Source organism: Symphalangus syndactylus, chromosome X (genome assembly GCF_028878055.3).
Source record: "Symphalangus syndactylus isolate Jambi chromosome X, NHGRI_mSymSyn1-v2.1_pri, whole genome shotgun sequence".
Lineage (NCBI taxonomy): Eukaryota > Metazoa > Chordata > Mammalia > Primates > Hylobatidae > Symphalangus > Symphalangus syndactylus.
The window spans coordinates 28,900,627-28,920,732 of NC_072447.2; the positions used below are offsets into that span (position 1 = coordinate 28,900,627).

Sequence of the window (20,106 nt, forward strand, 5' to 3'; positions counted from 1 at the left end):
TAAATAAAACTCCAACCTTTTAGGTAAAAGCTGCAGTTAAAAATTAGCAAAAAGAAAAGGAGAAATCTGGCTAGACTGTGTCAGAGGAAAGTGCTAGGACAAGTCCTGGGGCTGGAGCGGCATTCTACTCAGGCAGCTGTGGAAATGTGTCCCAGAGGGACTGAGATTCCAGGAAGCCTGTATTGTGACCAGGCAGGAAAGCAGACACTATATGAGGTATTTTAATGGAAAGGATTTAATGCAAAGAATTGAACTGTTTGTTGCCAGAGAACTGAAAAGAAAAACAGGAGAAACTGATGCAGTTACCCACTACTACATAAGAGGTTAGGGTTATTGGAATCTAAAGGTTTAGAGGAGCCCTGTGGAATATGGACTCAGACATCCAAGACATCCAAGGTGGGGGCACTGCCCAGCCTGGTCCTGGTATCTCTGAGGGATGCAATGACGCTAGTTCTGAGAATGTAGCAATACTGGAACCAACTGCCACTATCAGGGTGAAGAACCATTGCTGTACTGATGATGGGACCAGAGGTGGACAGAAAGGAGCAGGTCCCTTCTCCTCCTTCCAACCTTGACATCTCTCTCTAGTGTTCCCTACAGGCAGAGCCTAACAGGGCATCAGCTGGCAAAGGTTTGCAAAGTCCCAGCCTCAGCATGACAAAGCACAGTGCTGTCCATTCTGGTTGCCACTAGCCACAAGTAGCTATTTGACTTTCAATTTAAACACGTGGAAACTGAATAAAATAAAAAATTTAGTTCCTCAGTTGCATTAGCCACATTTGAAGGGCTCAAGAGCCACATGTGGCCAGTGTCTACCATATTAGAAAGCACAGCTGTAGGGAATAGAGTGGCCCTAAATCACATAAGGAACTCAGATCATCTTGGAAATTTTCACCTTCTATGTTGTATCTGCAGACCCAGGGAAACCATCCCTACCCCAGCAAAGGTGATCTTTCTTCAAACAAATAACAGTATCATGTCATTAAAAAAGAACTCTTCTTCAATATGATGATGGTAGTGATGGTGATAATATTTATTTCAGTATGTACATTTAAAGTCAGGTCCTATCCTACGTAAAACACTTTGATTTCATTATTTTATTTAATACCACAACACTATAAGCTCAGTACTTTTTCTTATCCCATCTTACTGATGTAAAACCTGAAAATTAGAGTGGGTAAGGAACTTGTCAAAGCCAAACAGTGAACTCTAGTGCCCTTGACTTAACTGCTGGGGTATATTGTCTCAGGCTGTCAAAGGGACCCCATGCTTTCACAAGGAAGAGATTTTATTTGCTTGCCATTATTCAGTAGAATGTTATTTTCTCAGAAAGAATAAATTGGACAAAGAAAGCCAACAATTAGGCCGGTACGGTGGCTCACACCTGTAATCCCAGCACTTTGAGAGGCCAAGGCAGGAGGACTGCTTAAGACTAGGAGTTTAAGACCAGCCTGGCAACATAGCAAGACCTCCCTCTACAAAAAATAATAAAAATAATAATAAATTAAGAAAAGCCAACAATTAATGACCCTTAATAACATAAGAATTATAACAATGAAAGTAATTTCAGTTTAATAAAATTGACTCCCAACAGACAACCCAGCAGGGAGGAATAAGGGTTGTCTTTCTGGTTTTATGATGAGTCGTCATGCTCCCTCACACACTCAGTGTTTGAAAATGGCTTGGATTGAGTCCTTCACCTTTCAGTTTATGATGTTTGCAAGATGATTGCTTATTATATGAGTGATGATTAGAGTTCCTTGTGCCATTTTCTGTAGCATTGACACTGCAGTTATTTATGTCATGCTAATCAGAGGCAACATGGTGAAGACATGGTAGGGTCAATCATTAGTCTTGTGATACTGGAATAGTTACTAAATTCCTCTGAGCCTCAGTTTCCTTACATTGTAGGGATATCATGAGGATTAGATAAGATCAAGAATATATGTAAACAACCTAAAACATTCTTTGACAGGTAGAATTGTGCTATTATTAATGCATATTAAGTGACAATCTAATAGATGGAATAGGAGACAGAAACAATTATTTCTTATAAGAATGTATGCATTCCTCTGTTCACTCAACAAATGCTTACTGAATGTCTGCTATGTGGCAGTTACTATTCTAGGTTCTTGGGATATACCAGTGAATACAGCAGACCAAAATCCCTGCCATTATGGAGCTAACATTGTATCTATTCAGGACTTATTCTATGAAAGACATAACCCCATTTGTCACAAATATAAACGGGAATCTTCCCTGTCCTTAAGAAATTTATATTCCATTACCTTAAAAGCTTGTAAAACACCCTCTGAAAGGAACAACAAATATTTCATTGTTAACTAATGAAATATTCCTGGCAACAGGAATTAAGTGTGTGGTGGGAAAAATGCTAATTTAGAGATCAGAGAATCTAGGTTCTAGCCACATCTCTGTGTTTAACTTCTTGTAATATCAATTTATACTCTCTGAGGTTCAGTTTTCTCACCTGCCAATATGGGAGTAGAATCTCAACAGCATTTTCAGTGATAGTTATATTTTTTATATGTCTACTATAATCATGCTAGCAAGACAGGTTAAATTTATGGAGACTAGAAAAAAATACTTTCTCATATTTCATATCATAACCTCAGGTACTACTATCATGTTGAGATGCAGCCTTATGGGGGATCACATAGTTGTCCTACTGAATTGAGATGCAACCTTATGGAGGGAGGATCACTTAGTTTTCCTGCTGAAAAACAAAGGCAGACTGTTTGGAGTATTGCAAAAGCAGAGTCTGAAACAAGGAAATAATCCCACAAGAGTGTTGGTCATTTGATTGAGTAGGGATCCCAAGAAGTTGTACTAAGAGAAAAGGACCAGTGAGATAGAGGAGAAAGCCAAAATCGGGATGATGAGTGGGGTGGTGGTTGTAGCAGTTAGGACTCAGTTGCACCAGGACTTCTGAGAAAAGACAGAATACCTCCTAGAATTGCCCAACCAAAGGAGAAGAGGCTAGTACATTCTCCACTGGATCCCATCCCTGATTAATTGAGGTTTATCCCCCAAAATGCCAACAACCTCACTTTCTAAGGCCAACTGGTCCCCACAGCTTTAGCTTTGAGAAAACCATGAGAAAAAAAAAGGCAAGGCATGAATTTAAGGTATGACACTGTTATGTGTTGAAGTATGTCTCCTCAAACTTCATATGTTGAAACCTAATCCTATCTCAGAATGTGACCATATTTGAAAACAGGGTCTTTACAGAAGTAATCAAGTTAAAATGAGGTCATTATGGTTGGTCCTAATCCAACATGACTGGTGTCCTTATAAAAGAGGAAAATTCGGATGCACGCATGCACACAAGGAGAACGTCATGTGAAGATTGGAGTTATGCTGCCGCAACCCAAGGAACTAGAAACTGGGAGAGAGGACTAGAACAGACCCTTCCCTAGCACCTCTGGAGGGAGTGCAGGCTGCTGACACCTTGATCTTGGATGTCCAGCTTCCAGACTGGTGACGATAAATTGCTATTGAGTAAGTCATTCGGTTTGTGGTACTTTGTTACAACAGCTCTAGCAAACTAATACAGACACTGCTATGTGAAATCTGAGCATGGGAAGAACTGAGCAACACAGCTATGGCTGATATTACAGGCAGGCAAGGGAGGTGACACTGACACAAGCACTAAAGACATCTGCTACAGAGCTCATAGACTGTGGACATACTGAGGTGACAGATTAGCCTGTTGTTTCTCAGTTCCCCCTAAAGAAAGGGAAGGCAAATGGAATACAAATGCAATGGCTAGAACTATAACCTACCCTGTCATAGGGTTTGTTCTATATGTTCATTATATTTGAAGCAATGATAAACCCTCCTATTCTTCCCTCAGTTGTTAATATACCTTTTCTTTTTTTTTTTTTTTTTTTTTTTTTAATTTTTTTTTTATTTTTTTTTTTTATTATACTTTAGGGTTTTAGCGTACATGTGCACAATGTGCAGGTTTGTTACATATGTATCCATGTGCCATGTTGATTTCCTGCACCCATTAATTCGTCATTTAGCATTAGGTGTATCTCCTAATGCTGTCCCTCCCCCCTCCCCCCACCCCACAACAGTCCCCGGAGCGTGATGTTCCCCTTCCTGTGTCCGTGAGTTCTCATTGTTCAATTCCCACCTATGAGTGAGAACATGCGGTGTTTGGTTTTTTGTCCTTGCGATAGTTTACTGAGAATGATGTTTTCCAGTTTCATCCATGTCCCTACAAAGGACGCGAACTCATCATTTTTTATGGCTGCATAGTATTCCATGGTGTATATGTGCCACATTTTCTTAATCCAGTCTATCGTTGTTGGACATTTGGGTTGGTTCCAAGTCTTTGCTATTGTGAATAGTGCCGCAATAAACATACGTGTGCATGTGTCTTATAGCAGCATGATTTATAGTCCTTTGGGTATATACCCAGCAATGGGATGGCTGGGTCAAATGGTATTTCTAGTTCGAGATCCCTGAGGAATCGCCACACTGACTTCCACAATGGTTGAACTAGTTTACAGTCCCACCAACAGTGTAAAAGTGTTCCTATTTCTCCACATCCTCTCCAGCACCTGTTGTTTCCTGATTTTTTAATGATGGCCATTCTAACTGGTGTGAGATGGTATCTCACTGTGGTTTTGATTTGCATTTCTCTGATGGCCAGTGATGAGGAGCATTTCTTCATGTGTTTTTTGGCTGCATAAATGTCTTCTTTTGAGAAGTGTCTGTTCATGTCCTCTGCCCACTTTTTGATGGGGTTGTTTGTTTTTTTCTTGTAAATTTGTTTGAGTTCATTGTAGATTCTGGATATTAGCCCTTTGTCAGATGAGTAGGTTGCAAAAATTTTCTCCCATTGTGTAGGTTGCCTGTTCACTCTGATGATAGTTTCTTTTGCTGTGCAGAAGCTCTTTAGTTTAATGAGATCCCATTTGTCGATTTTGGCTTTTGTTGCCATTGCTTTTGGTGTTTTAGACATGAAGTCCTTGCCCACGCCTATGTCCTGAATGGTATTGCCTAGGTTTTCTTGTAGGATTTTAATGGTTTTAGGTCTAACATATAAGTCTTTAATCCATCTTGAATTAATTTTTGTATAAGGTGTAAGGAAGGGATCCAGTTGCAGCTTTCTACATATGGCTAGCCAGTTTTCCCAGCACCATTTATTAAATAGGGAATCCTTTCCCCATTTCTTGTTTTTGTCAGGTTTGTCAAAGATCAGATAGTTGTAGCTATGCGGCATCATTTCTGAGGGCTCTGTTCTGTTCCATTGATCTATGTCTCTGTGGTGGTACCAGTACCATGCTGTTTTGGTTACTGTAGCCTTGTAGTAGAGTTTAAAGTCAGGTAGCGTGATGCCTCCAGCTTTGTTCTTTCGGCTTAGGATTGACTTGGCGATGCGGGCTCTTTTTTGGTTCCATATGAACTTTAAAGTAGTTTTTTCCAATTCTGTGAAGAAAGTCATTGGTAGCTTGATGGGGATGGCATTGAATCTATAAATTACCTTGGGCAGTATGGCCATTTTCACGATATTGATTCTTCCAACCCATGAGCATGGAATGTTCTTCCATTTGTTTGTATCCTCTTTTATTTCATTGAGCAGTGGTTTGTAGTTCTCCTTGAAGAGGTCCTTCACATCCCTTGTAAGTTGGATTCCTAGGTATTTTATTCTCTTTGAAGCAATTGTGAATGGGAGTTCACTCATGATTTGGCTCTCTGTTTGTCTGTTATTGGTGTACAAGAATGCTTGTGATTTTTGTACATTAATTTTGTATCCTGAGACTTTGCTGAAGTTGCTAATCAGCTTAAGGAGATTTTGGGCTGAGACAATGGGGTTTTCTAGATATACAATCATGTCATCTGCAAACAGGGACAATTTGACTTCCTCTTTTCCTAATTGAATACCCTTTATTTCCTTCTCCTGCCTGATTGCTCTGGCCAGAACTTCCAGCACTATGTTGAATAGTAGCGGTGAGAGAGGGCATCCCTGTCTTGTGCCAGTTTTCAGAGGGAATGCTTCCAGTTTTTGCCCATTCAGTATGATATTGGCTGTGTGTTTGTTGTAGATAGCTCTTATTATTTTGAGATACGTCCCATCAATACCTAATTTATTGAGAGTTTTTAGCATGAAGGGTTGTTGAATTTTGTCAAAGGCCTTTTCTGCATCTATTGAGATAATCATGTGGTTTTTGTCTTTGGTTCTGTTTATATGCTGGATTACATTTATTGATTTGCGTATGTTGAACCAGCCTTGCATCCCAGGGATGAAGCCCACTTGATCATGGTGGATAAGCTTTTTGATGTGCTGCTGGATTCGGTTTGCCAGTATTTTATTGAGGATTTTTGCATCAATGTTCATCAAGGATATTGGTCTGAAATTCTCTTTTTTGGTTATGTCTCTGCCAGGTTTTGGTATCAGGACGATGCTGGCTTCGTAAAATGTGTTAGGGAGGATTCCCTCTTTTTGTATCGATTGGAATAGTTTCAGAAGGAATGGTACCAGTTCCTCTTTGTACCTCTGGTAGAATTCAGCTGTGAATCCATCAGGTCCTGGACTCTTTTTGGTTGGTAAGCTATTGATTATTGCCACAATTTCAGAACCTGTTATTGGTCTATTCAGAGATTCAACTTCTTCCTGGTTTAGTCTTGGGAGGGTGTATTTGTCGAGGAATTTATCCATTTCTTCCAGATTTTCTAGTTTATTTGCATAGAGGTGTTTGTAGTATTCTCTGATGGTAGATTGTATTTCTGTGGGATCGGTGGTGATATCCCCTTTTTCGTTTTTTATTGCATCTATTTGATTCTTCTCTCTTTTCTTCTTTATTAGTCTTGCTAGCGGTCCATCAATTTTGTTGATCTTTTCAAAAAACCAGCTCCTGGATTCATTAATTTTTTGAAGGGTTTTTTGTGTCTCTATTTCCTTCAGTTCTGCTCTGATTTTAGTTATTTCTAGCCTTCTGCTAGCTTTTGAATGTGTTTGCTCTTGCTTTTCTAGTTCTTTTAATTGTGATGTTAGGGTGTCAATTTTGGATCTTTCCTGCTTTCTCTTGTGGGCATTTAGTGCTATAAATTTCCCTCTACACACTGCTTTGAACGTGTCCCAGAGATTCTGGTATGTTGTGTCTTTGTTCTCGTTGGTTTCAAAGAACATCTTTATTTCTGCCTTCATTTCATTATGTACCCAATAGTCATTCAGGAGCAGGTTGTTCAGTTTCCATGTAGTTGAGCGGTTTTGACTGAGTTTCTTAATCCTGAGTTCTAGTTTGATTGCACTGTGGTCTGAGAGACAGTTTGTTATAATCTCTGTTCTTTTACATTTGCTGAGAAGAGCTTTACTTCCAACTATGTGGTCAATTTTGGAATAGGTGTGGTGTGGTGCTGAAAAAAATGTATATTCTGTTGATTTGGGGTGCAGAGTTCTGTAGATGTCTATTAGGTCCACTAATATACCTTTTCTTCCCAAGGCAGCCATTAAGATTCCATGTCCTTTTTTTATATGAAGCAATTACATTTGTTAACACATTTGAAAGGGGGACATTTTAACAGCTTGATCTCCAGAACAGCCTCCATTTCTTTTAGAGTGAGAATGACAAAAACAAAAAGATGGATAACAACTGTGTCATACCTAAAAATCTTACATTTATATTCATAATCTTTTATATTGGAAAAGCTTTAAAAATTATAATGAATTCACTAAAAACGTATGATAGAACTGCCAAGAACATCGGTAGCATTAGTTTTTGCCTGAAATTTAAGATTCTTTAACTGGGTCAGGAATATCTTGCTAAAAGCACTCCTCTCAGACACTGTCACTTTGTACTTTCCTTCCAAAAACATCAATCTCAAAAGAGATATGTGCACAAATTAATGAGAGGATTTTTTTCAAGATGCTGAATAAATTTGATTTGAAAAAAGAGCAAGGCTCTCCATTGACGCCTTTCTCATGCCCTACTTTGGTTAGAACCTGACTTTCCCTCCCCACCTGGCTGAGCTGTCCCTCCTTGAAGTGAAGCAATTTTCTGGTATGAATATAGATGATAAACCCTGCTGGCCAAGTGGAAGCAGAGGCAGTGTTTCAAAATCAATGCACCATTAAAAAAAAATCAATATATTGAATTCCAAAATTCAATATATTGTCTTATTTTAAAAGGAGTCAAGAATTAAAAACACTGGGCCGGGTGCGGTGGCTCATGCTTGTAATCCCAGCACTTTAGGAGGCCGAGGCGGGAGGATCACGAGCTCAGGAGATCGAGACCACGGTGAAACCCCGTCTCTACTAAAAATACAAAAAATTAGCCAGGCGTGGTGGCGGGCACCTGTAGTCCCAGCGACTAGGAGAGGCTGAGGCAGGAGAATGGCGTAAACCCGGGAGGCGGAGTTTGCAGTGAGCCGAGATCACGCCACTGCACTCCAGCCTGGGCAACAGAGCGAGACTCCGTCTCAAAAAAAAATAAAAATAAAAATATAAAACACAAAAAGTAGGTTGGAAGTAACCTAGATATTTTGTCTTAAATAATATTTTCACTTATAATACTGTAAATTTAAAAAGTAAATGTGCCATATTTATATCGTAGGAGAAGAAATGTAAAGAGTTGCCTTTTTCTAACATACTTTCTCATGTAACATTCTAAAATACATTGTAAGACAATTTTTTTCTTCTCCTTCACAAAATTTCCAAAGTAGAAGGCAACCAAAGGCATTAGATGTATTTCATGGTAGAGAAGTTACCATCATTCTTTAGAGGAGATTTTATTATGATATCTGAATTATTTCTTTATATATTCTCCTTATCATGTTTTCAATTTATAGTTTTTTACTATCCCAGGCCAAATATAACATAAAATAAAATTAGAGGAATTTGTAGCTAATTCTACATTTCCAAATAAGTTTCATTGGTGTTTTAGTGGGTTATGACTTAATCAATTCATCTTCCATATTTACCTACTGGAATTTATCTTTATTTCAATAAGCCAAGCAATTGAATTTTTTGAAGGAAATAAATCAATGTATGTTTCTTAACATGTAAAATTTCTCACTGATATGTAAAAAATTTAAAAGTCTTTAAAAATTAGATTAAAAACCCATAATTTTTTGAGCCATAAAAAGGGATGAAGTATTGACACATGCTGTAACATGAATGAACATTGAAAACATTATGCTAAGTGAAAGAAGCCAATTATAAAAGACCAGATATCGTATGGTTCCATTAATATGAAATGTCTAGAGTTAGCAAATGTGTAGCAGATTGGCAGCTGCTTAGCAGCTTAGGGTTTCTTTAGGGGCAATGAAAATGTTCTAAAATTGTAGTAATGGCTGCACAACTCTGTGAATATACTTAAAACCATAGAATTGTATACTCTAAATGGGTGAATTGTATGGTATGTGAATTATATCTCAATAAAGCTGTTACAAAAAAAGATCAAATTTTCAAAATCCAATAGCAATATTTTCTGTGTCAGTGAGCAAGAAATTCAATTAATCTCTAACTCTGTAATGTCTTAAGCTGTTCATTCACTAAACAGAAATCAAATACTGAGTTAAAACGCGTAGAGGACAAGGATGAAACTCCCATCTTGAGTTGAACACAGAAGCCAGGCAAAGTGGAGTGTGATTTTTCTTTTTTAAAGTAGTGCTATATAAAATATGCTTTGCAATTATAGAGGAAGAGGTGGTGACTTGTATTTCAGGGAGTCAGGAGTCAAAAGGGGCATGGAAGAAACAACATTTGGGTTGAAGAAGGAGATGGAATGGGAAGTGTGGAAGGACAAGAGATGAGAGGACAACAGTTATTTATGGGTAATGAGGTTACAACGTGAGTTCAGGCCAGAACATGGAAGATTTCATATGCGCTGCGAAATTTGCTCTTATTTGTTTGTCTGGCTTTTTGTTTGTTTGTTTTTTGTAGGCTCTAGGACACTGTTACAAATGTGTCTTGTATGTAAGCAAATACTTACATACTTTTACATACAGCTAGGTAATGGTCCAGGTTGAAGAGTCAAAGACAGCCCCAGCCAAGGCAGTAGATGTGGGGAGGAGGAGAGCTTCGATTTTTAACGTATCTTAGAGGCAGAATCAACAGTTTGTTAACTGACAGATCCTGGGGATGAAGACTGAAGGAAAGAATGATGAAAGATGGAAGATGATGCAAAAGTTTTTATGTTGGGTGGCTGTGATGTTGCTATTAAACTAAAGAACACCAGAGGGGAAAGGATGAAAGGTAAAATAATGAGTTGAGTCACTATGTTGAAAATGAGATGCCTTTGAGATATGCAGTTGGAATCATGGGTTTGAATCTAAAGAGAAAATCGGAGCTACATATATTTTGGAAGTCATCATGAATATGGAAGACAATTAAACTGCCAACATAATAAATGTTTTTCAAAATTATTTCATTTAACATCCATGGCAACTCTGAGCTGTACATTAGTTTTACTGATGAAGACCCTGAGAGATTCTGGGAGATTAAGTAACTTTCCAGAAGCCACATAGCTAGTAAGCTGCAGAGCCAGGATTCAACTAACTCTCACTAAATGTGAAGTCTATGCTTTTCCCTCTGTGTCTTGCTGATATTTTCTAAGTCACACAGTCATTGCAGTAGGTGGGCTCATCCAGAGAAAGTCTGTAGAGTGGGGAGAGAATAGGCACAATATTGAGTGTGATGGAAAAATCCAATGTAGCTTGGTTGTAGTTTATATTCCAAAAGGGGAAGGTAATAAAAGGTGCGACTGAGAAGGACCATAGCCACTCTGCTATAGTGATTCTTTCACCTGACAATAGCTGTTACTTGGCTTCCTAGAAAACATTTCATTAGGCTCTTTGAGTGAACATGCCTTTTTGACTCTACAGAATAAAGAGAAGTGAGAAGTCAAGAACACTTAGGCAGCAATAAGAGAAAGGGTGTCCTGGATTGCCAGCTTTTCAATTTCAACACAATGCTTTAAAGGCTGTCAAGTGGTCATTAGGTAGCCAAATTGGTAGCTGACCACCAGTCAGATACATCTCTCTTTTAAATCTAGTACATTTGTTTGATCCTTCTACTACATCTCTGGAGAAAAGGCTTTAATTTTCATCTTAGTTTTTCATTTCAACAAAACGAAATACAAATTTTGGGGTAGACACTAGCAAAGAGTAACTCTATATTCCATTAAATGTTGCAATGTTTTCAAAATTAATGCATTCACTCATGTATTTAATGCACTTTCATTGACAATACACTGCCCTTGCCTTCTAGAAGACTACACTTTAGCTGCAGAGAGAAGCCAGTCTTTAATGGTCTTAAATCATGAGTAGTTTTAATGAGAAGCATCCAGAAGAGAGGAAAAGGGTGAAGATGCAGACCAGCCCTTGAGGAGAGAAGGTGTGATGCACAGCACAGGTGAAAAGATTCACCTATGAAAAGGGGATATGACTCTTCAAATGTAACAGCTAGAGGAGAAGAAAGATTGCATGCAAATGCAATTGGATGACAAGACAATTGAGGGAATTTGTGTTTAATGACTTCTGTTATTTTTCCTGTGAAATTTTATTCTGAAAATCAAGTAGAAAGTTTCAAACATGCAGAGATATTTAGAACAATATTATGTCCCAAACACAAAGATGTCTACACCATAAACACAACAGAACAGAATTACTGGAGCTGGAAAGGCAATTCTGAGTGCACAGAAGAAAGAGACATCAATACAATATGATCCAGCCATACAGCTTGCTGATAGAGGGTTTGATGGGACATGAGTATGAAACTGGAAAATATTAAGGAGTAAAAAAGAGGTAGCACTACAGATCTGTTGCTTCAGCTAGACGTTTGATAGGTGCCTTATAATACAAATAAGTGCCTAAATAATAATACAATAATAATAATAATACAATATAATAATAATAATACAAATGAGTGCCTAAAAGGCAGATATTTCATGATTTTTATTGACAGAAGACTAAGGCCATGGTCCTTAAGCTTGGCTACATGTTGGAATCACCTATGGTTGTAGTAACCTATTGCTGTGTAACCAATTGCCACAAAACTTGGTAGCTTAAAACAATGAGCACTTACTGTCTCACATACTTTCTGTGGGTCAGGAATTTAGAAGTGGCTTAGCTGGGAGTTCTGGCTCAGCATCTCTTGCACACTGGCAATCAAGATATCAGTTCAGGCTTTAGTAATCTGAAGGCTTGACTGGGGTTTCCAACGTGGCTGTTGGTAGAAAGCTGTATTAGTCAGAGTTCTCCAGAAAAACAGAACCAATAGGATATATGTGTATGTATGTATATATATACACACACACACACACACACACACAGGATATACACATATCCTATTGGTTGGTTTTATATATTTTTTCCTATTGATTCTATACATATAATATATATAATTGATTATATACAACATATATATTATCTATGTTGTATATAATAAATTATATGTTACATATTATATAACATATTATATATATTATATATAATATGTTATATATATTCTATAATGTATTATATATGTTATGTATATTATATATATATTGCTGGAAAGGCAATTCTAAGTGCATATATATATATATACACATACACACACACACACACACACACACACACACACACACATATATATATAGAGAGAGAGAGAGATTATAAGGAACTGGCTCATTTACATGATTATCGAAGCTGGGTAGTCCCAAGATCTGCAGTCAGCAAGCTGGAGATCCAGGAGAGCCAATGATATAGTTCCAGTCCAAGTCTGATGACTTGAGAACCAGGAGAGCTGGTGGTGTTGATTCCAGTCCAAAAGCTGGCAGTTGGAGTTCTAAGGCAGGAAAAGACCAATGTTTCACTTCAAGTAGTCAGGCAGAAGTAGTTCCATCTTACTCAGCGTTTTTGTTCCGTTTAGGTCTTCAATCAATCAGATGAGGCCCACCCACATTAGGAGGACAATTTGCTTTACTCAGCCTACTGATTCAAATGTTAATCTCATCTGAAAATACTCTCACATACACACAGAGAATAATGTATGACCAAATAAGAATCTGGCCTAGTCAAGCTGACACATAAATTAACCATCACAAAGACCTCAATTCCTTGCTGGCTGTTAGCAGGAGGCCTCAGATCTTTGCAAGGTAGGACTCTTCCTAGGGCTGCTTGAGTGTCCTCATGGCATGTTGGCTGGCTTTCCCCAAAACATGTGATCTAAAAAAGAAAACCAAATAGAAGTCTCAATATGTTTTGCGACCAAGTTTTGGAAATCACACACAGTCACTACCATCATATTCTCATGTTAGAAACAAGTCACTAGGCTGAGCACATGGCTCACACCTGTAATCCCAGCACTTTGGGAGGCCGAAGTGGGTGGATCACCTGATGTCAGGAGTTCGAAACCAGCCTAGCCAACATGATGAAACCCCATCTCTACTAAAAATATAAAAATTAGCCAGGTATGGTGGTGTGCACCTGTGGTCCCAGCTACTCAGGAGGCTGAGACAGGAGAATTGCTTGAACCTGGGAGAAGGAGGTTGCAGTGAGCCAAGACTGTGCCCCTGTACTCCAGCCTGGGTAACAGAGTGAGATTCCATTAAAAAAAAAAAAAAAGAAAGAAAGAAAGAGAGAGAAAAAGAAACAAGTCACTAAATCTAACCTACTCTCAAGGAGGGGGGAGTTAAGTTTTGCTTCTTGAAGAAAGGAATATCAAAGAATTTGTGGACATATTTTAAAACCACATCTCGGGAGCTTTAAAAAAATACTTATACTGGCTACCACCCCTAGCCTTTTTGACTTGGTATGCGATGAGTAAAAGTTCCCTAGGTGATTCTAATGGGTAGCCAAATGTTTCCTCTATCATATGCATCCACTCTTGTGTCTCTTATAACTCTAAGACCTTAGCAAGCAAGCACACAGCCCTGTGATGGGCAATTTGTCAGCCTTAATGTTATACCATATCATGCAAGTGGGTGTGAAAACTTCCTATGATAAAAAACCCAGTATCATTAAAGAACTTTTTAAAATTCAAAATGCTTTTCTTTTCTGTTTCTTTTTTGTTGTTTTTTTTTTGTTTTTGAGATGGAGTCTCACTCCGTTGCCCAGGCTGGAGTGCGGTGGCGTGATCTTGGTGGCGTGATCTTGGCTCACTGCAAGCTCCGCCTCCCAGGTTCATGCCATTCTCCTGCCTCAGCCTCCCAAGTAGCTGGGACTACAGGCACCTGCGACCACACCCGGCTAATTTTTTGTATTTTTAGTAGAGACAGGGTTTCACCGTGTTAGCCAGGATGATCTCGATCTCCTGACCTCGTGATCCACCCGCCTCAGCCTCCCAAAGTGCTGGGATTACAGGCGTGAGCCACTGTGCCCAGCCTTCAAAATGCTTTTCTTAACAAAAAGAAATAATATGTTTTACAGAGAGGTATGATACCCAAAAGGAGAGTATTTAATACACTGCATTTTCAAAATCATATGTAGTCTAAAACAAAGATATAAAACAAAACAAATACAAGAGACTTCTGGCTAAGTATGAAGTCAAAAACTTATTTAAAAAAGCATAAATAATTAATATTTTGAGGCTATAAAGGATCAGATGCTTGATAATTCATGACAGAACGTGATCAAGTCTGATTTGGGGGGTGTGATGGTTAGGGTTTTCTTGTCAACTTGGCTAGGCTAGTAACCAACTTGGCTAGGCTAGTAACCAGTTAACTTCTTGTCAACTTGGCTAGTAACCAGTTATTTAATTAATTAATATAACTTCTTGTCAACTTGGCTAGTAACCAGTTATTTAATCAAACACCAATTTAGATACTGATGTGAAGGTATTTTGTAGATATGATTAACAGAATAGAAAATTCCAGGCAGCAGTTTCACATGACAAAAAAGAAACTGGTGAAATTGCTGCATAAGCTAAGGGCCAATAAGATCCTAAAACACAGGATGTGGACCATGCTAGCTGGACTGACTGGACGGAATATGGCACTAGAATTGACCTAGGTTTCACCCAGAACCTCATTATATGCTCATTAACATACTAAACCACATACCTGCCAGCACCATGACTGTTCCAGGAACACTCATATTTGGTGCAAAAGTGGGTGGCACCACAGTTCTGAGAAATCTTAATGTTTTTCCAGAAATGTTCATGATTATTCCACCCCGTGGTTAAAGAAACCCATAAAGATAGAAACCCCAAACACTGTTGGTGCAACTCACTCTCTTGAGTACTCACACTCCCCTTTCTTGAGTGTGTACTTTTGCTTTGCAAAAAATCTCCATACTTTCACTATTTTCTGACTTATCTTTAAATTCCTTCTTGCAAAGTTGTCAAGGGCCCAGACACTGGCCAGGGTTGAGGTCCCACCACTGTTTGGGGACCTCCTCTAGCCCACCAGTATCATTAAGATATACAGATATACAGGTATAGATATAGATCTGTATGTATTCTATTAGTTCTGTTTCGCTGGCAAACCCTGACTGATACAGATCTTGGTATTGGGAAGTGAGGTGCTGCTGTAACAAATATCTAAAAATGTGGAAGTGGCTTTGGAATTGAGTAATGAGTAGAAGCTGAAAGAATTTTGAACAGCTTGATAGAAAAAGCCTACATTGCCTTGAAGAGATGGTCGATGGTAATATAGATGTTAAAGGTGACAGGGTTCAGAGGGAAGTGAGGAGCACAGTAGAGAAAGCTTCTATCAAATCAGAATACATATATCATCATGAACAGAATACTAGTAGAAATATAAATGTTAAAGGTACTTCTGGTAAGGCCTCAGACTGGAGGAAAGGTGATCTTTATTATAAAGTGGCAGAGAATGTGGCTGAATTGTATTCTAGTGTTTTGTGGGAAATAGAATTTGTAAGTAATAAACTTGGATATTTAACTGAGGAGATTTCCAAGCAAAGTATGGGAAGTGTTGTCTAGTTTCTCCTTGCTGCTTATAGCAAGACTCTAGAAGAAACAGATAAATTGAGGAGAGAATTGTTATGTAAAAAGGAACCAGCACTTGATGATCTGGAAAATCCTCAGTCTATTCAGATAACAGCAAAATGTGAGAGAGTATGCTCTGGAAAGAACATCAAGGGTGTGACTAGACAACCATTTGGTAAAGAGATTATGGATCCAATCAACCATCTCAGCAGCAGCCAAGAATATTGATAGGGGTATCCAGGAAGGATCTATGAAGAACACTCATGTCTAATGGCTCGGAACCCTGTAAGTTTCATGGAAGGCCGACAAACTGTTGAAAATTTTAGACCAGTGGAAACACTGTTAGACTGAAAGGGACAGACAGGAGAATGCCCTGTGAAGACAGCAACACACAGAATGTCATGCGAAGACAGAGGCAGAGATTGGAGTGATGCATCTACAAGCCAAGGAAAGCCAAAAATTGCCAGCAACCGCCACAAGTCAGGAAGACACAAGGAAAAATCCTCTAGAGCTTTCAGAGAGAGAGAGAGAGAGAGAGAGAGAGAGAGAGAGAGAGAATGGCTTTACCAGTACCATGACTTTAGACTTCTAGCTTCCAGAAATGCGAGAGACTAAATTTCTATTGTTTTAAACCACCCAGTTTGTGGTAGTTTGTTACAGCAACCCTAGGAAACTAATACAGGAGGTATCAAAAACACATACTGACTAGCTGAAGTTTCCTCTTGTATGGAACCCACATGTATTCTGTACCTGCTTGGGGAACAGCAGGTAAATATTTTAATAAACATTAGACTACATTAATTAAATAATTTAATTGCATGATTTCATTTAAAACTTGGCTTAAGATATTTTGAAAGTTATAGTACTTGTCATTTTGGTCTGTTTGCATCTTCCTTGATCTCTAATTTCCTAATTTCCCCTCTGGCATGATTGCAAAAATACAATATTTTTGTACATGAAATCCAATGAAATAAACAACAGTGTTCTTTTGACAAACACCACTGCTCATTAGTAAGTAATTTAAATTCTGCTTGCGCTTTGTTTACATGCTGAGCTGATAATTGTCAGTCATTTTGATATGCACAGTGAACGACCACAGCAGTAGAAATTACCGAAGCAGAAGCAGAAGCAGAAGCACCACATTGATTAGATTGACCCTGGGTGTGGCTGCTGGAAGCATTCTCAAATGGTGGTGCCATGGCATTGGCTTCCAAATCCCTGTGACCTAAGTAGCTGGGACCTAACAGTCATCAATGGTTCCAGTCTCTGAGTTTATGTTCTGTTAATCAGGCAACTTTTTTCAGCTCTTGGAAGAGTCAGGATTTGGCTACATTGCACTCTTCCTTCAGGTCTTTAAAATGCAAGGAATTCTATTCATCAGCTGACACTGATCTCACCAACCATTAATCACTTCCTCCCACAAACAGTTGTTTCTTGTTAGGGCCTCTGGGGATGTGGCCCATCTTCAGCCACATACAACCAAGCACCTGAGTGAAAGGAAGGCCACTTGGACAACAGGATTCCTCAAACTACAGGTCATTACCCATTGGTGAGTTGTGAAATCATTTGATGGGTTGTAAACAGATTTTTCTTAAAAAACAAAATAGAATAGGATAGATTAAATGGAATAGAAAATATCAGAATGTGTGCCACGTAATAAAGTATTTCATAAACTTTTTTCCATTTATTTATTTCATCGTGTGTGTGTGTGTGTGTGTGTGTGTGTACTGGGTCATGACACAATCATATATCCTTCTGGGGATCGTGTTTTTCAAAGTTTGAAAAACATAGCTCTAGGGCATGATCATTAGCTCAAAATTCCCTTCAGTTTAAAAATGACCACTGGCCCCTTATACAGTTCATGTAGCCACCCTTCTACTTATTCTTATTAACACCATGTCCTCAGGCCATGAGGACTGATGACTGCTAGAAACAATGAATTTCAAAGACTCCAGTCCCCAGAAAACATAAACAAATGGGCAAAATGGGCAATAAGAAGAGCTCTGTGACTTAGTCTCCTTTAAGAGCCTTATGATTTCCTTGAAACCTTGGGACTGTGGTCACATGATTTATCTTCCTCCCTTTGCTGTGGCAAGTTTAGATACTAAAGATAAATGAATCATGGCTCCTTATGGTGCTCCCTGATGGATCGTGAAGATAAACATTACAGATAATATCATTCGAGGCAATGTTTTAAATGGTGTTGAGGGTGGGGTTAAGGAAAACAAGGTAGGCTGCTACCAAGGATAAGATGTTCTTAAAAGACAACTAGGAGTTTAGCAGTCAGACAAGGGGAAGGAAGGGCACTTCAGGTAGAGAAAAAAATATACATGCAGGGTACATGAAATAAATGCCAACTCCATAAAACTTGGTATATTATAGGATGGCATGGCATCATATGATGCAGCTGAAATGTTGGGTCACACAGCAGAATGGTGGACCATGGGTAAAGAGGGAAGGCAGAGACCAAATTACAGAGGGAAAGCCTTGGAAGCTATATTAAAGAGTTCGGACATTATCCTGTAGTTATGGGAAACCACTGAGGGGTCTAAACTTGTAATAAAGTAATCAGATTTGCAATATAGAAAGATCATTTTCTAAGGAGAGCTGAGTCGATTGCTGGGAGCAGGGGTGGTAAGCTGTCTGGAGGCAGGAAAATTCAATGGGACACTGTTAGTGCCACAGATCAGATGAGATATGGTGGAGACCTAAGGAAAGTGCTGGGAAAGCAGAGGAAGGAATGAAAATAAGAGATTTTTAGAGATGAAAATTTTAAGAAGTGAAAATTGGTGAAGAAGCCAAAGTCTTGGATAACCCCCGATGCTTCTTGATTGAGCTGTTGGATGGGTGGTGGACAGGAATATGGGAAGAGAAATAACATATGAGGACAGATGAGTTCAGTTTGGCCCAGATTGAATTAATGTGCCTATAGGATGTCCAGGTGAATTAGGATGTTAGACACTTGGATGTGGCATTCCCTTTCTTTTGTTTTGTAAGCTGAAGTGCAATCAAACAATCCAAGAAATGCACAGGACTTCAGTCAATAAATTCTTTCCTTTAAAGTCATCAGGCTATGATTTCTACCATGTTCCTTTGAAATGAATTTCAGACAGAGAAAGTATCAACATGCATGGAATACAAGACATTCTGAAAAAATTAGAGCACAAATGCTAGTATCTTCAGATCTTAGGTAGTGTTGAAACTTGAACAAATTCTTGTCATTCCAGTATATGACAATCAAGTTTCATTATAAGAGCCAAGATGTTTGCATGGGTGGAGAAGAGTTATCCAGGTCAAACTGTGGTCCTGATCTCACAAATTTGTCTCTAACTCCAAGAAACCAACCAGTTTGTATACACAAAAAGAACTGGTTATGAACAATCCAGGCTCAAGCTCTCCCAAAGGGAATGATTTTTATTCCTAGGGACAAGGTGTATAGATCAACCAGGGATTTCAAGACCTATATGCTGATTAGCCACAGGCATGTACTGTGCTGGGGCAAAGCAGAGATGCTACTTGGATTTCAGCCATAAACTTGGCATCAGCAAATGCTACTGCAGAATAAGGCTTCAGTTTAATCTATTATCTTAAAAAAACTCAGGAATTCCTTTGCCACTCATTATTTCTAAATGATCACCATGTGTTTCTTCACCAATGAAGAAATTACATTTCGAAATGCCTTTTGACGGATAATTACCTAATAACAACTCCTTCAGTATGTATGTCTGTGTGTGGAAGGGGAGGGAGATTAAGGAGGAGAAGAAACTCCTGCCAACTTTTTTCTTTCTTTTTTTTTCTGGTTGGGGGAGGAGCATCACGTAGACATCAGAAACGTTAAAATGAGGAAAATTACCAACAAATTTACAAGAAAAAAACAAACAACCCCATCAAAAAGTGGGCAAAGGATATGAACAGACACTTCTCAAAAGAAGACATTTATGCAGCCAAAAGACACATGAAAAAATGCTCATCATCACTGGCCATCAGAGAAATGTGAATCAAAACCACAATGAGATACCATCTCACACCAGTTAGAATGGCACTCATTAAAAAGTCAGGAAACAACAGCTGCTGGAGAGGATGTGGAGAAATAGGAACACTTTTACACTGTTGGTGGAACCATAAACTAGTTCAGCCATTGTGGAAGTCAGCGTGGTGATTCCTCAGGGATCTAGAACTAGAAATACCATTTGATCCAGCCA

At 38.7% G+C, this 20,106-nt stretch overlaps 1 protein-coding gene across 6 annotated transcripts in view; it reads right to left on the bottom strand.

Moving 5' to 3' along the window:
* FANCB (FA complementation group B) overlaps positions 1–20,106 on the bottom strand; it is a 190,103-nt gene that overhangs the window by 90,355 nt on the left and 79,642 nt on the right. For 5 of the 6 annotated variants that reach the window (XM_063634547.1, XM_063634544.1, XM_055267587.2 and 2 more), the window contains 3 exons: positions 13,066–13,182; positions 12,651–12,802; positions 11,902–12,199 (listed from right to left, as the gene is read on the bottom strand). In XM_063634547.1, the coding sequence (XP_063490617.1) occupies positions 12,142–12,199; positions 12,651–12,802; positions 13,066–13,182 (327 nt within the window). In that variant the 3' untranslated portion in view covers positions 11,902–12,141. Of the gene's footprint in view, positions 1–11,901; positions 12,200–12,650; positions 12,803–13,065; positions 13,183–20,106 lie in introns of those variants that run through there. The other variant, XR_010119591.1, reaches the window with a different exon arrangement.